Here is a 17,728-nt window from a genome sequence, read left to right as displayed (position 1 = left end):
GAATAAAGTATCACTTGGCAAGTCCATCTGTGTATAAATGGCTAGCATATAACATAAAATCTATGCAACTATTATAAATTTGATGCGGTTTTACCGATATTAATCTTATCCATTTTGCTGCTCTGTATAGATATGCAGTGTCAATCTTGCTACCATCATTGACTGGAAATTAGCGGGTTACTGTAGTCTGATTATTTTGTCTAAACATTAGTTTATACACAAAGGTATGAATCTGGATTGTATGTTCAGAGTTCCCATTACAGTAGAATATGAAAAAGAACTTCAAAATTACCCTTTTCCATAATTTAAGATGTCCTCCCAATCCAACATAAAAATAAAATGTCTTTGTAATTATACAGGGGAAGAGCTTCCCCAAGTGTATTTCAGTTTAATCTTTTTTGCTCTTACTGTACGTTTTTTTTCTACATGGTCTCTATGTCCCCGTCCTCATCCAAAAACTTAATATCTCATGCTAAAATATTGGGTGATGAAATGAAAACAAAATAACTTGCACATTAAAATAAATACATGCAAAAATTCTGCTGTATTATACAGCTTTTCATTCTCGGAATGCATTTATTTCGATAAAAAGAGTCATAAAAGTAAAGATTGAAAGAAACCGTATTTGTAATCACTGAAGATACAACTATATATTAAAAAAGGACCCATGCTATTACAAGTACAGATCTCTAGATCAACCATAAAGAATCACTTACACATTGGCTATCAAACACATTGGCTGCTCTATTAGAAGATACTTGAATGTAATTACACAAAAACCTCTGAATACTATAAAGCTGAAACAAGGTTTTGGATTAGGGGCTGAAAATAGTTTTAACATACATCTAACACCTTCTAATGAAAGCATTTTAAAAGTGCAGGTTTTAATTCTTTTTGAACATACATTGTACACCTTACTGCCTCTGAAATATAGTTAAAAGAGTAATGCAGTTTCATTGTGTATGCTATAGACTAGCATAAAAGCAGGATGCCAATCAGACATGGGTGACTTTAGACCCTTCTTTTAGAGGGGCATAAATCACAAATGTGAAATCACAGACTTATGGCTTTTTCAGTTCTAGCTATTATTGTTGGCATGAATTTCAAAAGAACTTGCTGGACTGATTTGAAGCATCAGTGTTTACTTAAGTGCAAGATGAAGTTTGTGGGCAATTAAGGCATACAGTCAGCACTTCAAAAGTGTGCTGGGTCACTGTGCCTTGAATAGTAGCAGTGCCATAATACTGCAGCTGCTTCATGTTTTTTCTTTAATATTAGTACTGAGTACCCACTTATTTATATAAATGTTAAGGTTGAAAATATAAAAAAAGTATGTAATCACCTAATTTGTTTCCAAACTAATCAAGGTAAATATGACTGCTTAATGTAGTCCAATTATTTATCACACAAAAATATCACAACTGAGACATCCTTCATATTTGGTCCAGTGTTCTACATTCAGTAAAAACCTACCGCACATAACTGGCTCAATTATAACCTAGGTTTTCAAACTGGGGTCTGCAAACTCTAATGGATCTGACAGAGAATCTAGGGGTCCACAACTTGGATGGATCTCTGTCTGCCTCAAGCCAGATATACCAAGCACTATGAGCACAGTATTGAGAATTTTGTACTTCATATTTCTCTGTCTACTTGTGGACTCACGAGCATGTTATTTATGTTGCTGCAAACTAGAAGTGTTTTCTGCTAATAGCACTGTGTTTCTTTGGGTCGCTGACATTGTTGAAAGTTGGGAAAGTGTGTAATTAGGATGTCAATATTTGCATAAAGAAAGATTTCAGAACTACTGTTCGGAAACATAAAATGTAGGTGGACAGCTGAAACTTAGATGAGCTTTTATGAAATGTACATATACATGTATAATTACTGCATAAACACAATGTTTTAGTCTCAATTAAACTCCACATGGGCATAAAGAACTTGCATTTATATAGTGCCACATTGCACCTCTCAGACTGTCTCAAAGCGCTTCATGTCCAATGAATTAGTTTGAAGTGCAGTGACTGTAGTTATGGTGGTCAACACTGGTAAATTACAAAAAAGGTTAGAAGGATATTTAAGAGTTCCTTAGGACATCATTTAACACACCTCCTGCCACCAGTAAATATTAGAATGTTTCAAATGCTACAAAGACGATATAAATATAAAAAATATAAAATTTACATCTTTGGTTGAAACATTCTTAAAGCACATCATGGAACTCGAAGGTTGCACTGATCAGTAACATATCCAAACCATACAAATCTCAGAAGAGTTTTAACCAATGCTATCTCTCAATTTGAATAATTTTTGCCTCAAAACCAATAACTAAATTACCGACTGAAAACCAACATGTTGACAATTGTATTTCTCCAAATTAGGTGACAACTTACTAATAATATTCAAGGAAGATTCTTAATCGTGTTTCAATTGTAGAAATTTTGTTAAACTGCATCAAATATTTGACACGTGCAATTGAATGGGAAACAAGATCTTCAATGGTTAAGCTGTTCAACCTTTAAAATGTAGCATTCCACAAGGAACAAAATCACATTTACAGCAAATTTAATAAATTGGTAACATTTTGTGGGATAAGTTGTATTATATATTACTGAAAACTTGTTACGTAGACAAGGTATTATACAGATAAAGGGATAGGTACTGCAATATAAATTAACAGGTATATTTTCTATAAGGGAACATAAAATGGTTTTATACACTAAACATACAAAAATAGGGATATCAACTATATTTTTAATAAGGCAGCCCAACATCTTGGAGAGGTGAAAACGGCATCACACAACTAGCTAAGTATTAAAGCACCTTTTGTGCTTAGAACAATTCTCACTGAAATAAATTCCCACGTATATATTTCTAAAATAAATAAAATTAAATTTTTTAAATGTGGTATAAATAGAATGCTCAATGGATAACTGTGGAATACCATTTTGCTCTCATTCATCAGTTCTGTGGGCTCCCTCATCAGTAAAGATGCAAGTTAGATAAAAATTATGTTCCAATTACTCCTTAGAGTATTCTTTTACAAACAAACAAAATTGGTAGTTTTTGTTTACAATCTTAGTAAATCTGAGTAGAAAAGTGCATAAATTTAAAGAAAATCCAAAGAAACTAATTTATCAGTTTGGTTATACCCTACAAATAACAGTGACTGATTTTTTTTTTCCTTTAAAAAGTGCCAAGATATTTGGGACATGTTACAAGGTGAGGCAAAGCAGCAGCAGCAGCAGCGTAAAAGAAGAGTTAAACTCTGCCACATCACAATAACCTGGGACATGCCGTGCATGGCTGAAGTATACAAAGAAAATACGTTTAACAATGTTACACTGCAGCGCAATTGTGTTTTGATATCCGAGAGGCCTAGATCATGAGGCTTCTATATAAATGTGTTAAATTGAACCAAAACTGCATTAACTACTGATTATACAGCACTCCATCCTATACAGAGCAGCGCATAATACAAGAATTGTCATTTTGAAGTGCTAGCCCCAATTACATTACAAAGATTACAGTTTCCTACTATCCAAAGGCCTGACTAGCTGTGGCATCTGGCGAAGCAGTCATTTGAGCTCTTCCCTCTGGCACACTCACTAAGGGAAACTCTGAAAACTCTGCACTAGCCCCACGTACTCTCAGGTTTACTTGTCCATTGGCAGCACTGTATGGGGGAGGTACACCAGCCCTTGCATTCTGGTACTGAGCTCTGAATGTCTGTTCAAATGTACCTATTTGGTAGGCCTGATGGACAGGCTGAGCCTCTACTTTCTTTTGAGATGTCATCTGATCCAAGAATTCTTGTGCTGAGACAGAGCTATGATTTGTCTCCTCGCTTGAAAAAGAAAAGGAGTGCTGGGACTCACCAACCATTAAACCATAGTGGGACTTCTCTGAAGATTGTCGCAATGGTGAATTCATGCCTGACCTAAAGCCACGCTGCATAGTCATTGAGGCCATGGAAGAAAACAATGGTTGACTTGAAAGGGTTGGGCTATCCGTTCCAAAAGTAAGGCTCTGACTGGGTAAATATGCATCATTCTGGCTTGTTCTTTCCAAAGCTTGCTGGAGAAATTTTGAATATTCATGGAGCATATTGGCTTTGTCTGAAGATGTTGACTGGGAACTTGCACCAGCTCTCTCAGTCTGGGCAACCTCAGTTACATCTGAAGCGTTTATTGACATGCTTGAGGCCACTTCTGTATCAGTGACACTAAAAGACATTTCATGCTGTCCATTTGCCTTATGAGAATAATGGTCTAGCAGAGTCTGCAGTACCTCATCAGGAATCCCACTTTTGTCATGACTATTCTTTATTTCAACACTCAATGATTGAGAGTCCAACATAGATGCTGCTGTACTTTCATCAATGACACTAGCTACAGCTGCTTGGGTCACAGATGGCTGTGATGCTATCTGGCCTACATTCAAAGCATATTCTCTACTATTATTACTTGCTGCTTGCAAGTAACGCCTCTTCTTCAGAAACTGCATTGCATCATCATAATTGTTACTGCTGTGCACAGGTTTACTGGGAACTTCCTGTAAGGAATCCACCTGATCAATGTCATGGTTTCCCTCAGAATCGAGCAGACCTGGTTTATCAATAAGTTCGTAAGTATATTTTGTAACTTTATTTTCTTCATAGGTGGATAATGCTGACATTGCCTGGCTTGGTTCCAACTCTAGTTTCTGACTTCTTTTACTGCTAACTTTCTTGATGACCAATTTTGGTGGATGGATATCTCCAGATGTACTTTCTAGAGGGTCACCACGGTTGGATGAATGCGGTATTTCAACAGAGTATTCAGTCACCATATATTCATCTTTCACTTTTGAGGCAATACTATAGAGTGATGAATAATCACTCTCATTCTCATCTTTTTTCTGGTCCAATTTTTCTACTGTGCACTCTTTGTCAGTGAGTGGAATAGAAGACTTGGATCTTTCACCTGTTTTTTGCTTCTTTTTCCGTGGTAGTGGATTATCTTTATGTTGCAAGGAAATGTTTGGATCTTCCTCATTCCCTTCCATATCACCCATCTTCAATGCACACTTCAGTTTTTTATCTCTGTTTTCATGGCACATCCGTTTGTGTTTTAATACACGATCAGTTCTAGAGAAATACTGAAACAATCACATTAGTCAATACAATGAATAAACATTAAATTTGATTCTAACAAACCTAAAAACAAATGTACATTTTCTACATGGATTCATTTTTCAGTATCAGACACTATCAGCTATATAATAGCAAAGCTGATAAAAATTACATGTTAATGTCATTGATATACAATGATAACCAGATTGATTATTGCATGAAAAATCAGTTATATTACAGAAAAAAATGAAGTAGACAGGCAAGAAACAGCTACACCTAATATAAATTGGATAGCTTGGTTATGCCAAGGTAGAACTAAAAGTACCAGTTTTAAATATCTCAGAAGTAATATTAAGCGTTGCAATAAGATTTAGAATGAAACAATTGGACTGGGTCAAAGAAATTAAGTTGAAACACAAAATAAAGTTAAGTTTATTGAGCTAATCTTGGCCTTACTTTTCAATATTACAGAAGACAAGAAAGAATACAGAATCTGGCAAATAATGATTTCCACACTTCTATGGAAAATAAAATCATGCAGCAGACATTTGTCGTATTGTACAATCTGCAGCCGCTGATTAATTGATCAGCTAAAATGGTTACCATAAAATGATGATTCAGGAAATCTGAATAAATTATTTTGTAAATTATCAGACTGCATAAATTCAGTTAATTTTAGAATACAAATGTGCATAATTGTGGCTAAAGAAATCAACATTATACAAATTCCAACTGTGATTTAACAGTTTTTTCTGCTATTCATAGCTGTAAATAAAGAAAAACATAATGTACAAATTGAGAAAGCAGGAGCACTACAAGTTATTATTCATTGGCCAACCCTAGTTACCAAAATAATTGTAAGGACAAAAAATTTTCTGAATGGGGACAGAGGGTTAACTCAAGCATGAAGCAACAGCTTCAGGTTATTATCCAAAAAATAAAATTAATTATATTTCTAAGCTATAAACTGCTACTGGATTGTTGAGCATATTGAAGAACAAGCATGGTGTTTTGAAATTTCAGTTCATTAAATTTGTACCTACTTGCTAAAAGCTGTTTATGATACCAAGCTATGAGAGGGGGTTAGGACTGTAGAGGATGCTCAACTACTACAGCAGATTTAATGTGCTGGGGAATTGGTCCAGTGTTTGCAAAATAATGTTTAACTTAGACAAAAGTGTAATGTTATGCCAACGGCAGGTCAAGTGCTAACATACATACATGCTAAAAAAGGCAAAAAAGGACTTCCATTTATATAGCACCTTTCACAACCTCAGGATGTCACTGGCTGTGAAGCACCATGCGACATACTTCTGAAGTGTAGTTACTGCCGTAATGTAGGGAAAGGCGGTAACAAATTCACATCCAGAAGGATCCCACAACACCAATGGAAGACTTGATCAGATAATCAGTTTTTTTTAGTAATGTTGGTTGAAGGACAGCTATTGGCCAGGACACTAGGATAGCTCCCCTGCTCTTCTCTGAACATCATGGGATCTATTACATCAACCCAAGCAGAGAGACTGGGCCTCGGTTTAAAGTTTCCTCAGAGGTGCTGTCCTTCTCACCTAAGAGACGATACCTTTAGCTGTGCAGCACTGTCTCAGTGCTCAACTAAAGTATCAGGTTAGATTATGTGCTCAAACATCTGGAGTGGAGTTTGAACCCACAAGCAGAGGTGAGAGTGCTACCACTGAACCAAGGCTGACACCTACAAGGAAATGTAAAGTCAGTCGTAAAAGATACCTATGTATTTTAGTGAATCAAAATCTAAAGGTTCAAGACCAATGTTGTGAAGATTTAGCTAGTGTGAACAGGAAATAATTTTATTGTGTATTCACAGGACAATTCACTATAATTCTGATGAAAGCTCATTGACCTGAAACGGTAACTGTTTCTCTCTCCACAGATGTTGCCAGAACTACTGAGTATTTCCAGAATTTTCTGTTTTTAATTCAGATTTCCAGCATCCACAATATTTTGCTTTTGTCTTTGTCCTTGTATAAAAGACATTGGTTAGGCTTCAGTTAGAATACTGTGTCCAGTTTTGGTCACATATGGTGGGGGATATGGAGACCGGAAAGGAGGGCGATTAGATGAATGCCCAGTTTAAAACATATTAGTTACTAAGATAGGCTCAAGAGACTCACTCTGTACACTGTAGAAAAACATAGAAGAATCTAAAGTGTGTATATGTGGATCAAATATTTCAACTGAATAGATTAGGAAGGACCAGAGGTCACGCTTACAAGTTATGCATGGGCAGAGCTAGATTGGACGTTAGGTGGTTCTTCTATACCCAGTGAATAGTAGTCCTTTGGAAATGGTTGCTGCCTCATGTGGTGAACATTGTTTCAGTGTATTCCTGCAATCAAGAGCTGGATCCTATTCTGGTTGGGGCAGAGATCACCTCTGACAAGAGGTAGGTATCACCTAATGTAAATCAGGGCCAATGTTATCTCCTTGATTAAAACTAATCACTTAAGTGGATTAGAGAGAAATTTGTAGTTCTGTACTTTCCTGCATATTTTATTTCCTCATACCAGTGAATCCGCACTGCACGCACACTAAAGTTTTAATATTGTTCCTATAGGACATGAAATAGTCCATCAGAAAGAGGTGAAGTCAGAATCCATAATAGCTTTTAAAAGTGAAGTGAATACATGTTTGAAATTAGGAAAAAAGGGCATAGGGAAAAAACAGGGAGAGATGGAACTAAATCGGTAGCTTTTTCAGAGAGCCAGTATAGGTATGATGGGTTAATGGCCACCTTCTATGATTAATCTATGCTTCACTCATTTAGTGACAAGAACTTTGTTAATTCCTACCTGGTGGCAGTATTCACACTGATATGGTTTCTCTCCACTGTGAGTGCGCTTATGCCTCTCCATATGGTATTTCTGTATGAACCTCATGTCACATTCATCACACTGAAAAGGTTTTTCACCTGAAAATGCCATTTCCAAATGTTTACACTCAGTCATTTGTTAATGTATTAATTTTACATGAACTCGAAACTAATAAATTCATTATCTTTTGAACAACAAAGACCACAGTGCTACAAGATGCAAGAAATCAGCATTATTGTGAAAATGTGCGCTTTTGAAAAAATCCTTTTTTCCCCTCCAATTTTCTCTATTCCTTCAAAACAGTTCATCCCTTTCTGGTAATGATTATGGTTTCATGGATGTTGAGTGCCCTTTGGTACATCACCCACCTGGCCATTTTTACATATTAGTCAAGAGAACAAGCATCAGCAGAGCAACTGAATGCATCATATCCAAGCTGGATCCTCTGTTTACTATGTTTGGTATTTACTACTAATTATTACTTGTTGAAATTACTATTGGATGTCATTACATGTGCACGTTTATAGCGAACCGTGGCGTAACACTAACTAAAATTAAGCTTCTGTAAAAACTTTAACTGCATGGGAAAAGGTTACAAACCATGCCAATTGGAATCTGCGCCTGCCAAACAAGATTATTTATTGAAAAAGACAAAAAAAATTGTCACTTTGTCGAAGATGTACAAATGAATAGTAAACAGAGTGAGCAGCAGGAACCTTGGGTGATTTCCCTTCCCTAACCCATAAGACGGAATGCTAACCAAGATAACCTTAGCACTGGCCTAACTGAGATCAGCTAACTTCAGCACAGATCAGGGATTAAATGTGGTATGCTGTGTGGGACCTTTTGCTACTTTGGGTCCACGGTGACAGACAATCTGTCCCTCAATGCAGAGCTGGATACTCGCATACGGAAAGTAGCTGCCACCTTTGGCCGACTTGAGAAACATGCGTGGGATAACACTGACCCTTTGGACCAAGCTGATGATTTACAAGGCCAGTGTTCTCAGCACCTTGCTGAATGGCTGTGAAACACGGGCGACTTACAGCTACCAGGAAAAGCAGCTCAATTTCCATCTTCACTGTCTGCGGTGCATTATGGGTATATCCTGACAGGACAAAATCACAAATGTGGCAGTCCTCTCAAAGGCAGAGCTCCCAAGTGCGTTGGCACTAATCAGAGGCAGCTTCAGTAGATTGGACACATCCACAGGATGGAAGACAGTCGCATATCCAAGGACCTTCTTCATGGTGAGGTAGCTGGAGCCAGATAACCTGTGGGGCACCCAAAGCTCCAAAGGAGGCTTGCAAGTGTGACATGGAGGCCCTAAATGTCGACTATCACACCTGGGAGTCACTAGCTGGTGAAAGAGGGAAATGGCGACATCTTGGGGACTGGCGTGCACTACCACGATTACCAGTTGCAACAGAGTTTGGCAACAGATATCAATGTCAAGAACAACTCATAGCATTACTCGACAGCTTCACTTTTTTAAATTCTTTCATGGGATGTGTGTGTCACTGGCAAGGCCAGCATTTGTTGCCCATCCCTAATTGCCCTTGAATTGAGTGACTTACTAGGCCATTTCAGAGGGCAGTTAAGAGTCAACCACATTGCTGTGGGTCTGGAGTCACATGTAGGCCAGACCGGGTAAGGATGGCAGATGTCCTTCCCTAAAAGACATTAGTGAACCAGATGGGTTTTTAACAACAACTGATAATAGTTTCATGGTGCCATTACTGAGACTAGCTTTCAATTCCAGATTTTTAATTAACTGAATTTAAATTCCACCAGCTGCCATGGTGGGATTTGAATCTGTGTCCCCAGGACATTAGGCCTGGGCATCCTGATTACTAGCCCAGTGATATTACCACTGCGCCACTGTCTCCACTGTGCAGCACCTGCCTCTTAAGGATTGGCCTTCACAGCCATCTGCAAAGGTGCACCAAGAGAAGACACTCCACCTAAATGAATTGGTTTTTTTTATTCATTCATGGGATGTGGGCGACACTGGCCAGGCCAGCATTTATTGCCCATCTCTAATTGCCCTTGAGAAGGTGGTGGTGAGCTGCCTTCTTGAACCGCTGCAGTCCATTTGGGATAGGTATACCCGCAGTGCTGTTAGGAAGGGAGTTCCAGGACTTTGACCCAGCGACAGCGAAGGAACGGCTTGCTGTGTGTCCATCATCTTTCAGAGATGGAAGAATGCCAAACAAGTGTGTGGGACTCAGGTACCCACTGGCTTAACCAGCTGAACCACTGGGTGAATGGGAATTGTACAATTTATCAGTAATTATAAAGCCAAACAGGTGAAATGCTACTGAATGTAATCCTTCAAATATAACCAAAACAGAATAACTAGACACTGATGTCATAGCTGCTTGTGGGATACTGCGGTGTGCAAATTGGCGGTCATGTTTGCCCATAAAATAGCTACATTTCAAAAGTAATTCACTGGGAAGAAGCTTTCTTCCCTTGCATGCGCCACAAGGATCTGCATGAGATGAATGACCAGTTAATCTATTGTGGCGATGGTACTTGAAATGTTAAATTCAGTAGCATAGATACTGAGTGGCTTTATATTTACTGATGTATTGTGCAATTGTCATTCATCCAGTAGTTCAGCTGGTTATGGGACTGGGCAGCTGAGCCACAGGACATCCCACATTTAATCCCTGCTCTCTGCTGAGTTAGCTGATCGCAGTGCTAAGGCTGCTACTGTTAGCACTTATATAAAACACTAATTCAGATACAGCTGGAGTATTGAGATCAAATCTGGGCACCACAACACTCTAGGAAGGACATGAGGCTTTGGAGAGGGTACAGGGAAGATTTAGTAGAATGGTTCCAGGGATGAGGGACTACAGTTACATAGCTAAATTAGAGAAGCTGGGGATGCCCTCCTTGAAGTAGGGAAGGCGAAGAGGGGATTTGAAAGTTTGCTGACAATACAAAGTTAGGTCAGAATGTAAGTTGTGAGGAGGTTGCCAAGAGCCTGCAAAAGGATTTAGACAGGTTAAATTAGTGGGCAAGAACAAGGCAGATGGGATATAATGTAGAGAGATGTGAAGTTATCCATATGGGAAGGAAGAAAAGCAGAACATTTAAGTGGAGAGAGTGGGAAATGTGGTATTCAGAGGGCTTGGAGAGACTTTGTACATGAATCACAGAAAGTAAACATGAAGCTACAGCAAGCAACTAGGAAAGCAAATGGGATGTTAGCCTTTATCAGAAAGTAATTAGATGTAAGAGTAAAGTAGTCTTACTGCAATTGTATAGGGCCTTGATGAGATCACACCCGGGTAACTGTACAGTTTTGATTTCCTCACCGAAGGAAGAATATACCTGCCCTAGTTCAATGAAGAGTGCAGGAGGGCATGCCAGGAGCAGCATCTGGCATATCTCAAAATGAAGTGTCAACCTGGTGAAGCTACTTGCGTGCCAAACAGCGCAAGCAGCATGCGACAGACAGAGCTAAGCGATCCCATAACCAACGGATCAGATCTAAGCTCTGCAATCCTGCCACATCTAGTCGTGAATGGTGGTGGACAATTAAGCAACTAACTGGAGGTGGCGGCTCCACAAATATCCCCATCCACAATGTTGCGGGAGCCCAGCACATCAGTGTGACAGATAAGGCTGAAGCATTTGCAACAAATTTCAGCCACAAGTACCAAATTGATGATCCATCTTGGCCTCCTCCTGAAGTCCCCAGCATCACAGATGTCAGTCTTCAGCCAGTTCGATTCACTCCACATGATATCAAGAAATGACTGAAGGCACTGGATACAGCAAAGGCTATGGATGCTGACAACATTCCAGCTATAGTACTGAAGACCTGTGCTCCAGAACTTGCCGTGCCCCCACCCAAGCTATTCCAATACAGCTACAACACTGGCATCTACCTGGCAATGTGGAAAATTGCCCAGGTACGTCCTGTACACAAAAAGCAGTAAAGTCCAACCTGGCCAATTACCGCCCCCTCAATCTACTCTCCATCATCAGTAAAGTGATGGAAGGTGTTGTCAACAGTGCTATCAAGCGGCAATTGCTTAGCAACAACCTGCTCACTGACACTCAGTTTGGGTTCCACCAGGGCCACTCAGCTCCTGACCTCATTACACCCTTGGTTCAAACATGGACAAAAGAGCTGAACTCAAGAGGTGAGGTGAGAGTAACTACCATTGACATCAAGGCAGCATTTGACCGAGTATGGCATCAAGGAGCCCTAGCAAAACTGAGGTCAGTGGGAATCAGGGGGAAAACTCTCCGCCGGTCGGAGTCATACCTAACACAAAGGAAGATGGTTGTGGTTGTTGGAGGTCAATCATCTCATCTCCAGGACATCACTGCAGGAGTTCATCAGGATAGTGTCCGAGGTCCAACCATCTTCAGCTGCTTCATCAATGACCATCCTTCAATCAAAAGGTCAGAAGTGGGGATGTTCGCTGATGATTGCACAATGTTCAGCACCATTTGCAACTCCTCAGATACTGAAGCAGTCCGTGTAGAAATGCAGCAAGACCTGGACAATATCCAGGCTTGGGCTGATAAGTGGCAAGTAACATTGGTGCCACACAAGTGCCAGGCAATGACCATCTCCAACAAGAGAGAATCTAACCATCTCCCCTTGACATTCAATGACATTACAATCACTGCATCCCCCACTATCAACATCTTGGGGGTTAGCATTGACCAGATCCTGCAGCAGGTAACTCACCTCCTGACTCCCCAAAGCCATCTACAAGGCACAAGTCAGGAGTGATGGAATACTCTCCACTTGCCTGGAGGAGTGCAGCTCCAGCAACACTCAAGAAGCTCAACACCATCCAGGACAAAGCAGCCCACTTGATGGTTTGTGGATAGGATGCCATTCACTCCCTCCACCACCGATGCATAGCAGCAGCAGTGTGTACCATCTACAAGATGCACTGCAGCAACACACCAAGGCTTATTAGACAGCACCTTCCAAACCCGCGACCTCTACCACCTAGAAGGATAAAGGCATCAGTTGCATGGGAACACCACCACCTGCAAGTTCCCCTCCAAGCCACACACACCATCCTGACTTGGAACTATACCACCATTCCTTCACTGTCGCTGGGTCAAAATCCTGGAATTCCCTTCCTAACAGCACTGTGGGTGTACCTACCCCACATGGACTGCAGCAGTTCAAGAAGGCCGCTCACCACCACCTTCTCAAGGGCAATTAGGGATGGGCGGCAATAAATGCTGGCCTGGCCAGCAACGCCCACATCCCATGAATGAATAATAAAAAAAAAGTGGGAGTGCAACAAAGATTCACTAGCCTGACTCCTGAGCCGAGGGGAAGAGATAAAGAGAGATTGAGTAGACAAGGCCTATATTCCTACAGTTTAGAAGAACGAGCTTGACGGAGTAGATGCTGAGAGGATTTTTCCCTTTGCTGGAGAGTCTGGGGTCACTAGGATTCACAGACCCAGAATAAAGGATTGAGATGAGGAGGAATTTCTTTACTCAAAAGGGTTGTGAACCCTTGAAATTCTCTACCGCAGACAGCTGCGGATGTTCAGTCGTTGTCAATCTTCAAGTCAGAGATCGACAGATATGTTTAGTTTAGAGATACAGCACTGAAACAGGCCCTTCGGCCCACCGAGTCTGTGCCGACCATCAACCACTCATTTATAATAATCTTACACTAATCCCATATTCCTACCACATCCCCACCTGTCCCTCTATTTCCCTACCAGCTACCTATACTAGGGGCAATTTATAATGGCCAATTAACCTATCAACCTGCAAGTCTTTTGGCTGTGGGAGGAAACCCACGCAGACACAGGGAGAACTTGCAAACTCCACACAGGCAGTACCCAGAATTGAACCCAGGTCGCTGGAGCTGTGAGGCTGCGGTGCTAACCACTGCGCCACTGTGCCGCCCGGTGTTGAAAATCATGAAGGATTTTGATAGAGTAAATAAAGAGAAACGTTTTCTCATAGCTGAAGGATCAATAACCAGAGGGCACAGATTTAAAAGCACCAGAGGTGACAGGTAAAAACACATTTTTCCTCACAAGTGGTTAGTATTTGGAATGCATTTCTGAAAAAGTTTTGGATACAGATTCAATAGTAGCCTTCAAAGGGGATTTGGATAAATACTTGAAGGAGAAAAAAATGCAGGGTTATTGGGGGGGGTGGGGGGGCGGCGGGGGGAGGGGGATGAACTATAAGTGACACTGATAGAACAAAATAACAACCTAGTCATTAACAAGCTTTTCTGGGAAGCCATATGATGGTAACTAGTTCAGAAGTGCTGCAGAGTGACAGTCCAGTTAAAAGGCTATGAGATGTCAAAGGTAATCCTTGGACTCTTGGAATTCTCTGGAACTTCTAACAGCTGATCACATCAACCTCCTTAATTGTCCAACTTGGTTGAACTGCCTTTACATGGATTCACTCTTGCCTAACCAATGGTAGCTGGAGCATCTGTAACAATGAAGTTTCTCTTCCCACACTCTCGCTGTAACCTCAGAGTCCTTGAAAGATCCATCCTTGGCTTCCTCCTATTGCTCACCTACATTCTGCCCCATGACAACATCATCTGCCAACATGGGTTGAACTTCCACATGTATGATAGCATTACCAAGTTCTACCTCTGATATTTTGGATGCTCTTTTGACCTCTCTGCTGTAAGACTATTTACAATTCTTGGATGAGCCACAACTTGCTTCACCTAAATGTTGGGAAAACTGAAGCCACTGAATCCATCCCCTTCCCTAGCCAGTGTACCAGACTGAACCAGACTGTTCACAACCATGGTATTCTGTTTAACCCCGAGTTGAGTTTCTGACCCCACATCCAGTGTCAAAGACCACCAATGTACACCTTCATAATACTTCATATCATAATCATAAATATACCTCAACCCATTTTCTGCTGAAATATTCAATTAGGTCTTTCTCACCTCCAAACTAGAGTACTTCAATATTTGCCCAGCAAGCCTCCTATCATTCGCCATCCTTAACCCTTACTTCATCCATAACTCTGCCATCCATATGGTATGCACCAAAGTCCTGATCTTCCACATACATTGGCTCCCGGTCACTAAACTCATTCCTGCATTTAAGTCCCCAAAGAACTTTGGTCTTCTTGGGCTGGATTTTAACAGCCCTGTAGGGACAGGCTGGGAGGCGGGGCATAACTTTTTTTTCTAATCGTTCTTGGGATGTGGGCGTCGCTGGCTAGGTCTAGATTTATTGCCCAACCCCAATTGTCCTTGAGAAGGTGGTGGTGAGCTGCTTTCTTGAGGTGTAGGTACACCAACAGTGTTGTTAGGGAGTTCCAGGATTTTGACCCAGTGACAGCGAAGGAACAGCGATATAGTTCCAAGTCATGATGGTGTGCGGCTTGGAGGGGAACTTGCAGGTGATGATGTTCCCATGCATCTGCTGCCCTTTTCCTTCTAGGTGGTAGAGGTCATGGGTTTGGAAGGTGTTGTCGAAGAAGCCTTGGTGAGTTGCTGCAGTGCATCTTGTAGATGGTACACACTGCTGCTACTATGTGTCGGTGGTGCAGGGAGTGAATGTTGAAGGTGGTGGATGGGGTGCCAATCAAGCAGGCTGCTTTGTCCTGGCTGGTTTAGAGCTTCAAATGTTGTTGGAGCTGCACTCATCCAGGCAAGTGGAGAGTATTCCATCACACTCCTGACTTGTGCCTTGTAGATTGTGGACAGGTAATGGGGAGACAGGAGGCGAGTTACTCACTGCAGAATTCCCAGCCTCTCACTTGCTCTTGTAGCCACAGTATTTATATGGCTACTTCAGTTCAGTTTCTGGTCAATGGTGACCCCTAGGATATTGATAGTCGGGGATTCAGCGATGGTAATGCCACTGAATGTCAAGGGGAGATGGTTAGATTCTCTCGTGAGAGATAGTCATTGCCTGGCACTTGTGTGGCATAAATGCTACTTGCCACTTATCAGCCTAAGCCTGGATATTGTCCAGGTCTTTCTGCATATGGACATGGGCTGCTTCAGTATCTGAGGAGTCGTGAATAGTGCTGAGTATTGTGCAATCATCAGTGAACATCCCCACTTCTGACCTTATGATGGATGGTCATTGATGAAGCAACTGAAGATGGTTGGGCCTAGGACATTGCCCTGAGGAACACCTGCACTGATGTCCTGGGACTGAGATGATTGACCTCCAACAACCACAACCATCTTTATTTGCGCTAGGTATGACTCCAATCAGCGGAGAGTTTTCCCTGATTCCCATTGACTCCAGTTTGCTAGGGCTCCTTGATGCCATACTCGATCAAATACTGCCTTGATGTCAAGAGCAGTCACTCTCACCTCAACATGGCAAGGGAAGGCCAGGGGTAGAGTGCCCACCACCTTCTCGATGCCATGGAATTTTTTCCAGGGGCAGGGAAAGTCAAATACTGTTACTGTTCAGTTATTATGGTTACAACAGTGGTTACATTTTGACCAACTGACATTGTGAAATTTTACTGGTGGAGGAAAAAGGTAAATAGCACAAATGGAAATGAGGAAGTATCGCCTAGGATGTGTTCTGTAAATATGTATACAAGAAATTTTTCAGGAGACAAGATACACACCTGAACTAAAAATACTGCACCTTCAATCCACAATACACTGAATTCAATCCTACTTACCAGTATGAATCTTCTCATGTCTTTGCAGCAAATATTTCTGAATAAAACGCATGCTACACTGACTGCACTGATACGGTTTTTCACCTTAAAAAAAAAAGAAAAAATGTTTGACATCGTAACAAAGAGTAGCAAAATGTAAAATATCAAATTATTCAGTCATTGTAAACACTGGCCAAAATCAAAATTGGCTTGGTGTGGGGGGGGGGGGGGGGGGGGGGGGGTGGATGGTGGCAGGGGAATGTTCTATGTTTACCATAGAGGGACAAACAAATTTCCAAAACTTTTTGTATGTCCAACGCATTGCTCTTCTATTGTGTTATATCATATACCTTATGAATGAATATCAGCATGAAAATTCAGACAACATAGTATCAGTCAATAAAAAATTTGTAAATAGCTTGATCTGCAACAATTCATATTTCACTAAGGGGCAAAAGAATACAGAACTACAAATGGTAATTCAATTAAATCACAAATATAGTTAGTTTCACAACAATTGTATGTATACAGCACCTTTAACCTAATAAAACATTCCATGACACTTCACAGGAGCATTATCAAACAAAATTTGACACTGAGCCACATAAAGAGATATTAGGGCAGAAGTCCAAAAGCTTGGTTAAAGGGGTAGGTTTTAAGAAGTGCCATAAAGGAGAAAAGAGAGGTGTATAGGTTTAGGAAAGCAATTCTAGAGCTTAGACCCTTGGCAGCTGAAAGCACAGCCACCAATGATGGAGCGATTAAAAATCGGGGATGCTCAAGAGGCCAGAATTACTGAAGGTATGAGGGTTGTGGAGCTGGAGGAGATTACAGATATAGGAAGGGGCAAGGCCATGGAGGGATTTGTCAACAAGGATGAGAATTTTACAATCGAGGTGCAGCTTAACTGGGATTCAATGTAGGTCAGAGTGCACAGGGGTGATGATAAATGGGACTTGGGAGTAAGGACACCGGCAGCTCAAGTTTATGGAGGGTAGAACGTGGGAGGCAGGCTAGCACTGAATAGTCAAGTCTAGAGGTAACAAAGGCATGAATAGGGTTTCAGCAGCAGATGAGCAGAGACGGGGCAATTCCAGCAATGCCACACAAGTGGAAATAGATGGTCTTAGCGATG

At 41.0% G+C, this 17,728-nt stretch overlaps 1 protein-coding gene across 1 annotated transcript in view; it reads right to left on the bottom strand.

The window, feature by feature from the left end:
* Positions 1-2,494: 2,494 nt before the first annotated feature.
* Positions 2,495-17,728, bottom strand: part of znf148 (zinc finger protein 148) — a 47,423-nt gene continuing 32,189 nt past the window's right edge. Inside the window, exons 7-9 of the mRNA XM_068035167.1 lie at positions 16,615-16,698; positions 7,942-8,060; positions 2,495-5,139 (exon numbers count right to left, since the gene is read on the bottom strand). Of these exons, the coding sequence (XP_067891268.1) occupies positions 3,538-5,139; positions 7,942-8,060; positions 16,615-16,698 (1,805 nt within the window). The 3' untranslated portion in view covers positions 2,495-3,537. The remainder of the gene's footprint in view (positions 5,140-7,941; positions 8,061-16,614; positions 16,699-17,728) is intronic.

The sequence above is a fragment of the Heterodontus francisci genome, chromosome 7 (genome assembly GCF_036365525.1).
Source record: "Heterodontus francisci isolate sHetFra1 chromosome 7, sHetFra1.hap1, whole genome shotgun sequence".
NCBI classification, from domain to species: domain Eukaryota; kingdom Metazoa; phylum Chordata; class Chondrichthyes; order Heterodontiformes; family Heterodontidae; genus Heterodontus; species Heterodontus francisci.
The sequence above is the reverse complement of the archived record's forward strand: the minus strand, read 5'-3'. Positions and strand labels throughout refer to the sequence as shown.